This window comes from Pseudophryne corroboree, chromosome 6, assembly GCF_028390025.1.
Source record: "Pseudophryne corroboree isolate aPseCor3 chromosome 6, aPseCor3.hap2, whole genome shotgun sequence".
In the NCBI taxonomy this organism is placed as follows: Eukaryota; Metazoa; Chordata; class Amphibia; order Anura; family Myobatrachidae; genus Pseudophryne; species Pseudophryne corroboree.
In genome coordinates, this window is record NC_086449.1 from 296,661,994 (window position 1) to 296,679,493 (window position 17,500).

At 44.9% G+C, this 17,500-nt stretch overlaps 1 protein-coding gene across 1 annotated transcript in view; it reads left to right on the plus strand.

Moving 5' to 3' along the window:
* CGNL1 (cingulin like 1) overlaps positions 1-17,500 on the plus strand; it is a 214,923-nt gene that overhangs the window by 193,299 nt on the left and 4,124 nt on the right. Inside the window, exons 15-16 of the mRNA XM_063926164.1 lie at positions 11,610-11,693; positions 13,696-13,820. Of these exons, the coding sequence (XP_063782234.1) occupies positions 11,610-11,693; positions 13,696-13,820 (209 nt within the window). The remainder of the gene's footprint in view (positions 1-11,609; positions 11,694-13,695; positions 13,821-17,500) is intronic.

Genomic DNA, 17,500 nt, shown 5'->3' on the forward strand with positions numbered 1-17,500 from the left:
ATGCTAGACCTCATGTGGCTGGAGTGTGTCGGCAGTTCCTGCAAGACGAAGGCATTGATGCTATGGACTGGCCCGCCCGTTCCCCAGACCTGAATCCAATTGAGCACATCTGGGACATCATGTCTCGCTCCATCCACCAACGCCACGTTGCACCACAGACTGTCCAGGAGTTGGCAGAAGCTTTTGTCCAGGTCTGACAGGAGATCCCTTAGGAGACCATCCGCCACCTCATCAGGAGCATGCCCAGGCGTTGTAGGGACGTCATACATGCATGTGGAGGCCACACACACTACTGAGCCTCATTTTGACTTGTTTTAAGGACATTACTTCAAAGTTGGATCAGCCTGTAGTGTGTTTTTCCACTTTAATTTTGAGTGTGACTCCAAATCCAGACCTCCATGGGTTAATAAATTTGATTTCCATTGATAATTTTTGTGTGATTTTGTTGTCAGCACATTCAACTATGTAAAGAACAAAGTATTTAATAAGAATATTTCATTCATTCAGATCTAGGATGTGTTATTTTAGTGTTCCCTTTTTTTTTTAGCAGTATATATATATATATATATGTATGTGTGTGTGTGTGTGTATATATATATATATATATATATATACAGAAATATCCTTATCTTGCGCTCACAGAAACAGCAGCACTACAGGTGAGATCTCCATTGCCAAATCTCAGAATTACATAAGATAGAAAAAACAAATCCTGAGCGCACTTTGTTGAGTGTATAGATTTGACGGAAGTCCTTCCAAGTGGATATATAAAAACATAGAATTTGACGGCAGATAAGAACCACTTGGCCCATCTAGTCTGCCCTTTTTTTTATACTTTAGGTAATCTCAACCCTTTTTGAACCTTAATTCTTTGTAAGAATATTCATATGCCTATCCCAAGCATGTTTAAATTGCTCTACAGTCTTAGCCTCTACCACCTCTGATGGGAGACTATTCCACTTATCCACTACCCTTTCCGTGAAGTAATTTTTCCTTAAATTTCCCCTGAACCTCCCCCCCTCCAGTCTCAGTGTATGTTCTCGAGTTCTAATATTTCTCTTCCTTTGAAGAATGTTTCCCTCCTGACCTTAGATAAGACCCTTGATATATTTGAAAGTTTCTATCATGTCCCCCCTTTCTCTTCTCTCCTCCAAACTATACATATTAAGATCTTTTAGCCTTTCCGGGTACGTTTTGTGATGTAGGCCATGCACCATTTTAGTTGCCCTTCTTTGTACACTCTCTAAAGTATTTATATCCTTCTGGAGATATGGTCTCCAGAACTGGACACAGTATTCCAGATGGGGCCGCACCAATGACCTATACAGTGGCATTATCACTTCTTTTTTCTTTTTTTTTTTAATATTAAATTTTTATTGAGTTTTCATACAAATTATAAGTACATTTAAATTGGTAAATGAGAAATAAAACAGAAAAGGGGGGGGGGAAGATATGTACACAATAGAACTAAAAAAGACAAGGGAGAGGAAGGATAGATATCAGGGACATCATAATACAACAATGAAATCAGAGTATGATGAAGGGGAAGAGGTCTAAAGCCCGTAGCAACTTAAGGTCCAGTGTGGTTCAGGAAACTAAGCACAGAAAGATCAGGTAGCTCAGTCGTGGTGCCGGATACACCCATTTGGCCCGATCTCTCCCTATATAGGAACCACTTATACCACTTCTTACTCATAGTGGTTGTCCCTAGGGAACAGCCACCCTCTGCGGTTTCAAACACATAGTGTTGGTGAACTTTTTGTTCTATCATTGATAATTTAGGGACGACCGCCGACTTCCATTTGGAGGCAATGGCGGCCTTAGAAGCTATGAGAATGTGGCCTAGAAGATATTTGTCACAACTGGACATCTCACCTCGATAATAGTGAAATAGTGCCAATAGGGGGTCAGGTATGAGGACTACTCCCAGGACATGGGAAATAAAAAGGAACACCTCCCTCCAAAGCGACCGGATTGCCGGGCATAACCAAAAAATATGAAGGATATCTCCCACCATCCCACAGTTCCTCCAGCAACTAGCGGAGACATCAGGCCAAATCTTGTGCAAACGTTCCGGTGTAAAATATACCCTATGGACCAATTTGTAATACATTTCACAGTGATTTACACATTTAGAAATTTTAAAGCAAGATTGAAAGACAGCTTTCCAGATGTCCTCGGTGAAGACCGCAGGGAGGTCTTTTTCCCATTTAGTCTGTGAGGGGAATACCCCCTGCCGGGACTCAGTCACAAGATATTGGTACCATCTGGAGATACCTCCTCTATTACCGCTAGGCATCAGAAGGGATATCAGCAATTTAGGGAAGCCACTATGGGGGACTCGGTTGGGAGAACAGCTTTGAAGCCAATGCCTCAGTTGCAGATATTTATGAAAATCTTGTTTAGGTACCTGAAATTGGTCCTGGAGTAAGGAAAAGGGGACTAAAACACCATCTCGAAGGACATCCTTCAGGGTGGAGAGGCCCATGTCCCGCCAATGGTGTAAGTGTAGGTCTGGGATCAAGGTGGCTATAGCGTGGAGAGACAATTGGGTGGAGGGCAGAGCCCCGGCAGGGAGGGATCTAAGTACGGTTCTCCATGCTAACAACGTTGCTTGGACCGCTGAATATTCAGCAACTCTGGGAGGGATAGAAATGGTAGGCAACCAGAACAGGTCTGGCAATATAAAGGGGGATACAGCACACCGTTCCAAGGATACCCATGGTTTAGGGGTGTCCTGGGTGAACCAATCTCTGGCCTGGGCGAGTAAACATGCACTATGATATCTCTCTAAATCCGGGTATGCCACTCCCCCAGCACCCTTCGGAGCAATTAAGGTGGATTTTGCTAATCTCGGTTTTGAGCCCCCCCACACATAGTTGGATAGCAATCGGTTAAATCTATTACAGATATCTTTAGGGAAGGTCCTGGGGATGGTACGAAAAAGGTACATCAATTTAGGTAAGAGAACCATCTTCGCAGCTGCTACTCGTCCAACCCAGGATACCTCCTGCACCATCCAGTCTTTAATAAATATCTCAAATGTTCGAAATAGGGGGTCATAATTACATCCCATTAAATCCCGCCCTCTGGATATATGCACACCCAAATATTTAAGCGACCTGAGTTGCCATGCGTACTTGTAATCTTTCTTTAGACGCCTAAGAGCGATATCAGAAACATTCAAAGGGAGGGCCTCAGTCTTAGTTGTATTCAGCTTGTAGTAGGAGACCGCTGCATATGAGTCTAAGAGAGAGTGTAAATGTGGTAAAGACGATTCAGGCTCACTAAGGCAGACTAAAATATCGTCAGCAAAAAGACCACTGGACCAACAATAGAGTCCAGCGTCCTAATCCGTTCCGCCAGGGGCTCAATAGCCAGAACAAAGATGAGGGGTGATAGGGGGCAGCCCTGACGAGTCCCATTGGTGATCTCGAATGTGGATGAATTGCAACCATTGGTGAAAACCGAGGGCGAGGAATACAGAGCCAAAATGGAGTCTAGTATCCTACTGGCAAATCCAAAGCAGCCCAGGGTAGCCCGTAAATAGTCCCAGTGGAGCCTATCAAATGCTTTTTCTGCATCGAGAGAAAGAGGGGTACCCATCTGGGCCAGGGGCCTTATTTACTGGACAGGAATCAATGGCTGCCTCGACTTCCTCGAGCACCCAGGGCGCACTAAGGGATTCACGGGCCTGAGAATCAATAGTGGGGAGGGACAACCCCTCCAGAAAACCAGCTATAATCTACTAAAGAGGGCTGAGGGGTATCAGGATCATCTCTGAGGTTGTACAGCTGCGAGAAATATTCAGCGAACGCATTCGCTATCTCTACCGGGTCGGTTACTTTAACTCCCGAAGATGTATGGATAGCATGTATGCGTTCCTTAGCTCTACGTCCCCTTAGTTTACGCGCCAGCAAACGTCCCGCTCTATTACCAAGTCTATAGTATTGTTGATTGAGTCGCTGCAAGTTACGATGAACTTCAGATAAAGCAAATGTATTCACCTTGTCTCGGGCAGCAAGGAGTCGCTTAAAGAGGGCTTTATTATCAGGGCTACTTTTATGTGCAGATTCCAGTCGGGCAGCCTCCCTTTCGGCTGAGGCTTGTCTGCTTCTATACTCTCGTTTAAGTCTAGCCGCTATTTGGATTGCAGAGCCTCTAACCACGGCTTTCAGAGAACACCAATGGGTGAAAACGGTTGTATCCTCGGGACAATTAGTGGCTAGATATAAATCTAAAGATTGCTGGATGGCCTGGCGAGCCTCAGGGCGGGCTAGAAGGTACGGGCCTAGTCTCCAGGGGCCATAAGGGACCACCCTCTTATCGGCATCCCAAACCACAACAAGTGGCGAGTGATCCGACCAAGACATAGGTAATATGTCCACCTTACTAATAGTCGCTAACGTCCACTTATCAACTAATGCTAAGTCTATTCTAGAGTACGAGCTATGCACGTGGGAGAAGAAAGTGTAATCTCGTTCTGCTGGGTGTTTGGCTCTCCATGCATCATACAACGCATACTCAGCTAACAATTGACCAAATTTGCCTGAGGGATCCTGGGTCGGACTGCTACGAAGAGTTCGGGTTGGGCGGGAGCGATCTATATTGGGGTCCAGCACCATGTTGAAGTCTCCAAGGATCAACAGGGCTCCTCTAGTATGCTCTTGGAGAATTCTACAAAAGGTTCTAAGAAATGCTATTTGTTTGGTATTAGGCGCGTAGCAAGAGACCAGAGTGGTCTCTACATTATCTAGCCGACCTACTAAGATTAAATATCTCCCGTCAGGATCTTCATATTTAGAGGACAGAACAAACGGGCAGTGTTGTGCTATAAGGAGAGCCACGCCAGCTTTCTTGGCGGGTCCATTTGCAGTATAGCAAAGGGGGTAACGTGAATTAGTGAAGAGGGGGGGGGTTTGACTCTGAAAATAGGTCTCCTGTACCGCAACCACATGTGCCTTAAGCTTATGAAAGTAATTCAAGGCTACTCTCCGTTTTTGGGGAGAGTTAAGCCCTTTGGCATTAATGGAGACTATCTTCACCATATTCAATTACAAGTAGAACAGATAACTCCGATGACCCATTCCTGTGCTGAAACCGATATACCTGATAGGGGGGGGGGGGGGGACACATTGGAGAACATGAGGGGAAACATAAGAAAAGTAAAAAACAAAACAAAACTAAATTGATCTCCCATGAGATCACAGCCAGTCGCCATAATGTGGCGACTGTGTAGACTACAGGAGGGGTTAGTGGCATAACTCCCACCCCCTGCCATTCTTTTTTACTCTAAACCAAAGAATACAGGAACGTCTTGATAACATAAGAGCAGATGAATGCACATATGTGCACACGGAACCTTAAGAACAATAAGAACAAATAAGGCGGAACAAAACAAAAAGCTCCAACATGGGAACAGAACATATAATGTTAACATTAGAACCAGTCCAGCGACTCGTACTGCATGTCAAGCTCTTAAACCAACCCACCAGGCCGACGTTAATGTAAGCAGTTATGTCCGGGGAGGCGCCAGGCACAGCACCCCAAATGGAGGGCAACTAGTAAAACAAAATGAGTAAACAGTGAAATATTTCCAAAATATGGACACATCTCCCGCTATACTCAGCGCCCCCCCCCCCCCCCCCCGACACACCACGGCCCCTCATGTAGGGGTAGAGGCAACAGTGATCTAAGAAACCCCTTTATCTAAAGAGTCACTGGAGTCATAACAGTAGGAACATAACAGCAATATAAGGTGACCGACTCAAAGCAGGCATCCTCACTTCACCGACGACCAGTCCTGCTGAAGTCGACGGGGGGAGGAGTCTGCCACGGGTTCTGCAATATTCCACGATTTAAGCAACTTTTCTCCTTCATCTGCAGAAGCGATAGAGACAGTAGAGCCATCTCGGTGAACCAGCAGCTTGGTGGGGAAACCCCAACGGTATGGAATATCAGCCTTCCTGAGGGCCGCAGTGATCTGATGAAATGATCGCCGTTTATAGAGGGTGGCTGCAGACAGGTCACCAAAGAGTTGAAGTCCTTGAAGAGCTGGAGAAGTACCAGACGTCGGTCTAGATGCTTTCAATAAGGCCTCTTTAACATGAAAGTAGTGCATCTTCATTAGGACGTCTCTAGGTGCATCACCTGGGGCTGCTCTGGCCTTCGGTAACCGGTGTATTCGGTCAATAAGGAAGTCTGCAGATGGAGACTTAGGCAATAAAACTTTAAAGAGGGCCACCGCGTAATCGTGCAGACTGCTGTGCGACACCGACTCGGGTACTCCGCGTAATTTAAGATTGCTGCGACGCGATCTGTCCTCCAAATCTGTGACTTTGTCCCGCAAAAGCTTCACCTCTGCTTCTAATGCATCATGAGAGTCCAGTAGGCCGTTGTGGGACCCCACGACCTCTTCCATTTTAGTTTCCAAATGGTCCGTGCGGCCACCCAGGTCATCTATAGATTGTTGGCATGCCGTTAACGTGGTACGGAACTCAGCCGCCACCTCCTCTTTAAAACGGGATAGAAGGAGCTTCATAGTGCCCACCGTGAGGGGCTCACCATCTCCAACCCTATCCAGGGTCGTAGCAGCCGGAGGCACCTCCAGTGAAGGAGGGGTCTGGGGGACCGCGCCTTTTGTAGAGGGCCCGGCGACTTTAGAGCCAGACATTTTCGGAGATGACTTGAAAAATGACAGCTGCTGTGCAGGCTTTGACGGTTTGCTGCGCCTAGTAGGCATAATAAGGCCCAGAAGAAGATAGCTCAACGGTTCCAAACACGGAAGATGGAAAAATCTTAAGGCTTTCTTAGAGACGATCAAGACATTACGGAGATAATGGCAGGGGTAGGAGAAATCGCTTGGTTTACATTGGCATGAGCAAGGCAGAGAGGGCTACACGGCTAGCCATCCTCTCGCGGATACAGAATTCCCGGCTACCTCTGGTGCAGACACGGGGTGCATCCCATCCACCAGGAATGATTCCAGCCAAATGGGGGACAAGACGATAGGGCTAAGGACCAGGTCCTTCTTATGTGCCCCCTCGGTTGTAGTAAGTCGGGCTTCTATCCTCAGCTGCGTCGACCTCCCGAACCGCCCGGCAAGCCACCCACAGCCGTGGGATTTCACCCACAGGGGTGGGGGCGTCACAGGACCCCCAAACGTCTAAAGGGGAACCAGAGGGGGGAGGATGTCTTTGTTGCCCACAGGGGCCCGCTCTCTCCCCAGAACGCGGGAAGGCGCCGCTGACGGGTCCCAGATACACGGGGGGGGGGTACCCGCAGTGAGAGCCGCTGATCTTAGCTCCAGACAGGCAGAGGGCGGGGGGGAGGGGGGCCGCGGCTGGGCCGGCGGTCAGATCACAGCCGCACAAGACAGGCGCCCGGCAGGAGTCTACAGGAGGGGAAGAGAGGTGTGCTGCGACCTCGTCTAAGCCGGGTCTGCCAGTCGCACTCACCCGGGGGGGCCGCCGGACGTCTCCTCCGCGCTGCGGCTGGACTTCTCTCCTGTGATCGGTTCCCAAGATGGCCGCCGCCCGTGTCACGGAGCGCGTGGTTTGGCCCCGATCCGGACCCGGAGCACCCCCGACACCCAGCAAAGGGCACTAGGCAGGCTTTAGTGGGGCTTCAGCAGGTGCAGGGCCCAGGCGGGCCTCCCAAACGTCCCGGGAGGGCAGCCGCACGGCCGGGGGGTATGTGTAGAAATTGAGGCCCCGGCTTCAGGGCAAGGAGTAGGCCGCAATCCGCGGGAGCCAGGAAACCGGCTCCCCGACTCCGCAGCACCACTTCCTCGCCTTCTCTCTAACTTAGTACAATATCCAGAGGACACAGGGCGTAGAATAAAACTTGGGAAGGCTAGTTTTATATATATATATAAGCTCCCAGATCCCTGAGAGCTCTTATGGAGTGCTGCTTGCTCCCTCAGCCTCCAGGCCACGCCCCCACTTCTTTTTTTCTTACTACTGATTCCTCTCCCTATGCAACCAAGCATCTGACTTGCCTTTCTCATTGCTTTGTTGCATTGCTTTCCTGCCTTCAAGTCACTTGAAATAGTGGCTCCTAAATCCCTTTCCTCCTCTGTAGTTTCCATTGTAGTACCCTTGATACTATATTTAGCCTTTGGGTTTTTGAGACCTAAGTGCATGATTTTGCATTTTTTAGCTTTAAACTGTAGTTGCCACGTTCTTGACCATTTCTCAAGCCTACCTAGGTCATCAATCATTTGTTTTACCCCTCCCGGTGTGTCTACCCTGTTGCATATCTTTGTATCATCTGCAAAAAGGCATACCTTCCCTTCAATACCATCTGCAATGTCACCAACAAAGATATTAAAGAGAACTGGACCAAGTACAGATCCCTGGGGTACTCCACTGGTAACATTTCCCTCCATAGATTGCACTCCATTAACTACAACTGTCTGTTTCCTATCCTGCAACCAGGTTCTTATCCATTTAACTGTTTTATAATCCACCCCCACGCTTTCAAGTTTATTTAGCAGTCTGCGATGTGGGACAGTGTCAAATGCCTTACTAAAGTCTAGATATGCTACATCTACAGCTCCCCCTTGGTCTATTATTTTCGTCACAGAGTCAAAAAAGTCAATAAGATTTGTTTGGCATGATCTACCACCAGTAAATCCATGCTGTTTTGGATCCTGTAAGTGGTTTGATTTAAGATATTCCACAACTCTTTCTTTTAATAGTTTTTCCATTACTTTCCCCACTACTGATGTAAGGCTTACTGGTCTGTAGTTACTTGCTTCTTCCTTGCTACCACTTTTGTGCAGTGGAACTACATTTGCTATTTTCCAGTCCTCTGGAATAGCACCTGTATTTAGTGACTGGTTAAATAATTCTGTTAATGGTGTAACCAGCACATCTTTTAGCTCTTTGAGTATCCTTGGGTGTATCCCATCTGGTCCCATTGATTTATCCACTTTTAGTTGTGAAAGTTCTGTTAGGACCTTCTCCTCTGTAAATGTACTTTCATCTACCTTATTTTTATGAATGTCCTTGCAACTTAACTGTGGCCCCATCCCTTCTTCTGTAGTAAATACTGAGCAAAAATAATTATTTAGGTGATCTGCTATTGCCTTGTCACCCTCCACCAAATGCTCACTCTCTGTCTTAAGTCTTATTATTCCTCCATTTGATTTTCTCCTTTCACTTATATACTTAAAAAAAAAGTTTTGCCCCCTTTATCTACTGACTGGGCCATTTTTTCCTCAGCTTCTGCCTTTGCACGTCTGATCACTTTCTTAGCATCCTTCCGTCTGTTAAGATACACCTCTTTGTCGTTATTATTTTGAGTCTGTTTGTATTTCCTAAAAGCCATCTTTTTTGCTTTCACACTAGTTGATACTTCTTTTGTGAACCACACTGGCTTCCTTTTCCTGGTGCTTTTCCTAACCCTTTTGATACAAAGATCAGTTGCACTTAGTATTGCACTTTTCAGTTTTTCCCACCTCTCCTGCACTCCTTCCAAGTTCCACCAGTCCGCCAATGAATCACTTAAACATCTCCCCATTTTTGCAAAATCAGCATTGCTAAAATCCAACACCTTTGTTTTTGTGTGACAGGAGTTGGATCCTGTCTTTATACTAAACCATACTGCTTGATGATCACTGGATCCCAGGTGCTCACCCACATATATGTCAGATATCCTATCACCATTTGTAAGAATTAAATCTAATATTGAACCTTTGCGAGTGGGCTCTGTCACCAATTGCTTGAGAGATGCTCCCTGTAAGGAATGTAGAAATTTGCCACTTCTAGCTGAACTTGCAAAAGACCCCTCCCAATTTACATCAGGTAAATTAGTCTCCCATGATTATGACTTCTCCCTTTAAAGCCATTTTAGTGATGTCCAACAATAGGTTCCTGTCCAAATCCTGCCCCTGGCCTGGTGGTCTATAGATCACCCCAATGCGAATAACATCCTTCTCCCCGGTTTCTATGGTGACCCAAAGGGCCTCAGTTTTGTCTTCAATATTTTGTATTAAAGTAGCATTTATGCTTTTTTTCACATTGCTACCCCTCCTCCTATTCTTCCTATTCTATCCTTCCTAAATAAATTGTATCCTGGTATAGCTATGTCCCAGTCATGATTTTCATTGCACCATGACTCTATATATCTATATCTTATACAATGGAAAACTAAATTTGTTGGGTTCCTGCAGTGGATAACCCCTCACCAGAAAGTCACCCAAACAAATGGCCCAAGGCCAATTAGAATAAAATATTTAATACAAAAATAATCATAAAAGAGTCTTTAACATAAGATCTTGCAAAATGTTATACATAAGAGTTATTATTTAATAGCTCCGTCAATGAAAAAAATCCAGTGAGCGATGTAGATGTATAAACTCCCTCACCTTAACAAGGTGTGAGCTCGGCAAAGGGAGTATTTTCACCAACTGGATCACTGACCAATGACTGATAAACCAACGCGTTTCGTCTGTTTGACTTCATCAGGGGTAACGAAAAAATGGTGGAAACAGATTTAACATCTGTAATTCTACATAAAAGATGTTATAAACAACCTTTATATGTAAATAGACTCATCGCATAGATTCTGAAACTTCCACACACATGGTTGCAGTTTAGGAAATCCTCTGGATACAACTGTGGGTCCTTTTTGGGAGTTCCAGTGCTTATAACAATTATTGACCTTGTCTCTGGATATACCTTTTGATACATCATTGTACTTTTAAAATAATCTAATTTAGTACACTGAACTAATTCATATGTTCAGGCGGATTCAGTATTAAAGATGAAAAGGCCTCTAATAGAGTCTGATTATGAAGCCACTTTTTAAAGGTGTATTTCCCTTTTTTATGCAATGAGTCTATTTACATATAAAGGTTGTTTATAACATCTTTTATGCAGAATTACAGATGTTATATCTGTTTCCACAATTTTTCCGTTACCCCTGATGAAGTCAAACAGACGAAACGCGTTGGTTTATCAGTCATTAGTCAGTGATCCAGTTAATGAAAATACTCCCTTTGCCGAGCTCACACCTTGTTAAGGTGAGGGAGTTTATACATCTACATCGCTCACTGGATTTTTTTCATTGGCGGAGATATTAAAAAATAACTCTTATGTATAACATTTTGCAAGATCTTATGTTAAAGACTCTTTTATGATTATTTTTGTATTAAATATTTTATTCTAATTGGCCTTGGGCCATTTGTTTGGGTGACTTTCTGGTGAGAGGTTATCCACTGCAGGAACCCAAGAAATTTTGTTTTCCATTGTATAAGATATATCCACTTGGAAGGACTTCCGTCAAATCTATAAACTCAACAGAGCGCGCTCAGGATTTGTTTTTTCTATTTATATATATATATATATATATATATATATATATATATTATACACTGATTGCCGAGGGTTAACTCTTACACTAGCAATGTTAGTTAGGTCAAATGCTGTAATACACACCTACCTCATATACTTTGACGCAAAAAATAAATGAAAATAAAGATTTACTTTTAATACGTTAGTTTTTGAAGTATGTAAAGAGAACATTCATTTAATATTGACTAATAATGGGACAATAATCTACATATTTAAGATAAAAAAAATGATCTTTGTCTTTCATGTCAGATTGAACAAATGAGGGGAGAACTACTTCAAGAACGCGCTACGAAGCAAGATTTGGAGTGTGACAAAATGTCCTTGGAAAGACAGGTGAATGCTAGTCTGTCTAGTATGTATGTATGTAAATTATGTATGTATGTATGTTTACAGTAAGCTCTCCTGTCCGGTACTGGGTTCCAGACACTGGATGGTCAATAGATCAACCTCACATGGTCGACATGCAATAGGTCATCAAGGTCAAAAGGTTGACCGGTAAAAGGACGACTGTCTTTCCAGTGGTCGACACAAATGTGTTTTTTAATTTTTTTTCAACTTCTGCTCCATTCACATGGACTACAATTGGAAATAGTAACCAGTAGGAAGCACACACACAGCCGCCATCAGGGGGGACTGCCGAGACTGGAGTCCCATGCCTTAGAGAGAGGGCCCACCCTGGTTTCTATCCAGTGTAGGTGGATCTCTCTATTATTATGATGTGGGGTTCAGGGGCCGGGCAGCTGCTGGCACTTTGTGTAATAAATAAAGTTGTTGTTTTTTTATTGAGATATGGCAGCCATGACATCATGCACGCCACACCACTGTCAGTGTAGCCGACCGCAGCACAAACAGGCCAGGTGCAACCAGAAGACAGAGAAGGATTGCAGGAGGCTCGAGCTGCAGAGACAGAAAAAATGGGTTTGGCTGGAGATACAGAAGGGGATTTGGCTGGAGAGAAGAGGGGGCTGGCTGGTAAGACAGAAAGTGGAGTTGGCTGGAGAGACAGACTGACCAATTCAGTTGTTTTTTTCCCCTCGGTTGCCACTAGATGGCGCCTGATGGAGCAATTCAATTGTTGTTACGTTCAGGCACGCACGCAGCTGGTGGACACATTTCAGGTCCCTGAGGTGCGAGCTGAAATGTGTGGTAAATCTGCACTTTTGTCACCCAAATGTGAGTTTGAGTGCCCCAAGCAGTTGTTTGGATTGGTTTAGCCACTTTGCTAATGGATGACCACACGCAGCATGCGCACCCAAAGGGGGGAATCATTGAATTGCGGTCTGGGCCCCCATTAGGTTTGGGCCCCACAATTTCTGATGGCAGCCCTGAGTACACAGTACACGAATTGTGGTCACATATGCTGCAAAATGACACCCAAAAACGTAAACAACTTTTGCATGTCTACCTTTTAATCCTGTCGACCTTTTTGCACTTCTACCATATGGAGTCAACCTCTTGACTGTCTATCTGTTTACTGTAGCACTATTGGTCCACACTATTGGTCCACACCCTCTGGAACTACCATGCACTTATACTGTAGTGTACTGTAGTGGTTACAGTAACATACATATTGAGTATACATATACCAAATATATACACACGGAAGGGGGTCGATTAGATTAGACTCACCCAGTGAGGCCGTGTGAGTTATGCGGCTATATGCTGCACTTGCTGTAGGTCCGGACTTGTTGATTTTTGTTTGCAGTCCCATAGGACTATATACAGAAATCTGTGAGTCCGGGGTGAGATCCAGCTGTGATGAGCTACTGTTGCTGGTATTTCTGGTGGGTTGTGGGTTCACACTAGGCTATTTTGTAAACAATATCGCTTATTTTTACCCTCTTGAGCGATATTGTTTACAATATCGCTTAGTGTGTATGCTGACAGTGATAACCGAGGCGCGCTCCCGGGGGTCGTTAACAACCCGCGCTGTCACCTGTACATGCAGCTCAATCTGACTATATCATCAGATGCTGTAAGTTCGGGCTGGCCTCGGCATGAAGTCACTGTGCGATATCACATTGTGTGTATGACCTATGACGACGGCCTGGCCCTGGAGGGGACAAACTATGTGATATCTCTCATAGTGCTTATCACATAGTGTGTACCTGCCGGCCTCTGCAGTGGCAACTCACACCCCTCTAGGCTGACCCAAAAGAGTAAAGTCAGCAGGATCTCTGTTGAGAATAAATACTGTATTTGGAACTGTAGTAAATAGAGAAACCATTGTTCTTATAGCATAAATAAGTTATGGTTGAAACCTCCAGCTTCATTATAATGCATTGTGTAACATTTAAAGCTGAACGGTGTGTGACCCACTGCACCTTTTCTCTAGAACAAAGATCTGAAAAGCAGAATAGCTCATCTTGAAAATTCACATCGATCCAATAAAGAAGGGCTTGTCGCACAGATGGAAGGAAGAATAGCAGAGTTGGAAGAACGCCTGGAAAATGAAGAAAGGTAGTGTAGCTTGTTATATTTGCATGTGCACTTTTATTTCAGATGTGATCATTTTTAACCTCTTATTGTATTGTGGTTGTTGTCATTTAGTACAGCTGGCAGTGATGGTTTAAGTGTATAGGAGCTTTTTGTCAAGTAGTAAAGTTTATTTTTTTCCTTACATACAATTATTATTGTATATGATGTTATTCAGCTACATTTGGCTTTTGACTCAAATTTCCAGTATAATTGTAGGCCTTAGTGTAAAATGCTAAATTCTAACTTAGAAGATTTCAGAGTAAAATGGCCTTACTGAATAGGGGTGAGTTAGGGTTGCCACACGAGATCTGACCCTGCAAATGCTTATACAGATACTTGAGAAACATGGATGAAAATGTTGGTCTACAATTAACCAAATTTATAGGGCCGAGTCAATTATGGCACGTGCCAACTGTTGGCCGTCTACAGTAATGGGCTTCTATTGGTCTATTCAATTGTTTCTGAGAAATATGCCCATTAGCTGCAGCAGTCACTTTTTTTCTTGCAGCCTCTGGAGGTGCAAGAAAGAATGTGTAAAAAAGTCCAAGTTTGGGTGCCCAAAGTACCAAAAACCCGGACTTTGGATGCCCATTCAAGCGATTTAGATGGGTTTAGCCATTTTGTGTGGCTAAACCGGAGCTGTCAGGTGGGGATGCAGTTAAATTGGTGGCAGTCGGAATCCTGGCAGTCAGGATACAGACGACAGAATCCCGACAGCTGACAATGCCACCAGCAGGAATTCTGGCTCACAGGGGCCATTCCCACTTGTGGGTGTCCCTGACACCCATAGAGTGGGAATAGAACCTGCGGCAAGCGCAGCGAGCCCTTGAGCCCGCAGCATAGTGAGCGCAGTGAGCCAGCCAAGAGACTCTCTGCGCTCGCCCCACTGCCGGCATACTGACGGCCAGGATGCCGTTGTCTGTTAACTGACAGCCGGCATCCCAACCGTCGGTAATACATACTGATCCCGTCAGATGCCTTAAACGGTAATGGGGGTCTGATCAGAGCAAAAAAAGAGTTTAAGGTTTGTTGGCGCTGTTTAGGCGGGTGTGAATAAACACCTGAAGATCAGCAGCCACCTGATGAAGAGGTAGCCAGCCTCTTCTATATTGCAAAACACTAAAAATATCTACAGTATACCAGGTAGGTGCTTGATACCACAGGACCAATCGTTATAAAAATAAAATCTTACTACATATAACAAGACAATGACAATAAAAAACATTTAAAAACAATGAATCTCAAATAATAATCTGAGTCACGGAATGTATTTCAGACTCAAATAATTAATGTGTGCAAAAAGAGACTCCCTGGAGGTAAGTAAATAGTGTAGTTGACCGGTGGTGTATAGATTAGTATTAGGCTGCCAGTCTGCATTCATGTAAGTCCTATGTAAGTGGCTTCATAAACCGTCTCCTGATTCACAATATAAGGGAGCAACAGTGGTTGAGATCAAACCAGCTCAGCGGGTGCTCCGTAGCCACTCAGAAGTGACTGACTAGGATGGTACTGTGGAGAGCCGTCAGATGCAGTGACTCGGGGGCAGATTTATGAAGCTCGTGAAGTGATAAAGTGGAAGGTGATAAAGGACCAGCCAAACAGATCCTAACTTCCATGTCACAGGCTGGGTTTGAAAAAGGACAGGAGCTGACTGGCTGGTCCTTTATCACCTTCCAATTTATCACTTCACCGAGCTTAATAAATCTGTCCCTCGGTATCATGCGGTCACTATAACAATGAAGGTTGTCAAACACAGCCACTGGACGTGACACAGCGGGTGCAGCGGAGCCAGGAGCCGCTGTGTACAGCTGATAACTGTTCAAGTGGCAGGTGTGGCAATACAGGGGATAGCTGTGGATGGCCGTTGGTGGTCAGGCGGCAGCTGCGGCAGTGCAGGGGGCCACTGTGTGTGACTACTGGTTGTGGGGCGGCAGATACAATGATGTAAGGTGCCGCTGTATATAGCCGCTAGCTGTCAGGCGGAAATAAGGACACTGCAGGAAGCCGCTTGGATAAGAAAGTAGTATTAGTGGTTCATGCAAGCAACCGGCTTCTCCTGCACAATGATGACTCCAGGGATCTCTCCTCCGTTTCCTCAACACGTTTCTCCGCACAACGAGCGGGTTTGTCAAGAGGCAGAGTACATCAACTGAATAGCTCCAATAGACGCCCATTCCTAAAGATGCCCAGCAGGGGGCGCAGAGAACAATTGAATTGGCTCCCAGATATTGCTTTATTCTCTGGGTCAAAAGTTCCCAGCTTTTGACACAACAATACAAAGTGACTTGTCCAAGGTCACATTGTTACTTAAAGTCTCTATGTGAACCTTCCCAGAGCTTGGCCCCAGTAGTTAACGCTTTCTCCAGATGGTGTTTGCCGTTATAGCCTACAGACCGCACATGCGCAGTAATCAAGGAGAAGTGAAGTGTTCACAATAGTGAACACTTCACTTCGACCCGTCCCAGTGTGTGTTTTTTTTTTAAATGGAGCCAGACAATATTTAATGTCTTATTGCCGCGATAAGTGGTGATAAGAAGTTATAATGATCTGGTCTAGAACTCAACAATTAATAAATATTGAAACTATTTTTTAAACAAATTTTGTTCCCATATAATATAAATTTAAACTAAATTCCATGATATATTCATTATCATAATTATCATCATTTATTTATTAGGCACCACAAGAGTACGCATAGATCTAAAAGAAAATACAATGCACAACAGTGAACTTTCGATTGAGTAGAAAACCTAATTACAGACAATGCAGTAAAACCATGTTCAGGGAGTGATGGGTACAGGGGCAAGGGTACAGCAAGCTGTAGGAGCAGGCAGTGGTGAGTCACATGGCGGAAGGTACAACAGCTCACCATGGTTCTGTACCCATAGTATGGGTAAGCAAACCGTGTCAGAGCTGCTGAAAAGGAGAAGGAGATAAAAGACTGGGTATGGTGAATGTAAGGGAAAGAGGGAAAAGGGCCCAGCCCAAGAGCTTACAGTCTAAGGAGAAATACATCCATACAGCTATTCCAAAGGTACCCCTTTCACTATGTTGTGTAGCCGCTCTTCTCACAGTGTGGTTGGTGGAGAGTTGTACGCAATTAATGTGCAGTTACATCTGCATTGCATGCACACAGAAAATGTGGATATTTGCCCGCATCTTTGTGGCAGCACCATCCCTATCCATGTGCTTCTTTTCATGACTGTCACCATTATCCGTGTGCACTAGCATCAGCCCTATCCTTGGAGCAAGAGACCCATCTGCAGACAGGCGTATGTTCCCGTACACTTAACTCTGCAATTCTATTGACACACACTTGCTAAACTCTGCCTACATGCAAACGCCCCAATTACCACCCAGTGACACCCCTTCAGCTGCAAGAGGAGTTGCGTATGACTCACCTAAAGATGTGTGCGCTCAGCTATGGAGCATGTGCAGTGTGAAAAAGCGGCAGATCTGTCCGCAGAACTGTCTTTGATTCTGCATAAGCCCGTGAGTGCAGATTGACTATGGGGGAGTGTATTTTAGCTTTGCAAGTGTGCGAACGCTTTTGCAGCAGACGGCACAAAAAAGTTATTTGCAGTTTCTGAATAGCTCTGGACTTACTCAGCCGCTGCTCAGTCTTTTTGATCCCGGAATTGACGTCAGACACCCGCCCTGTA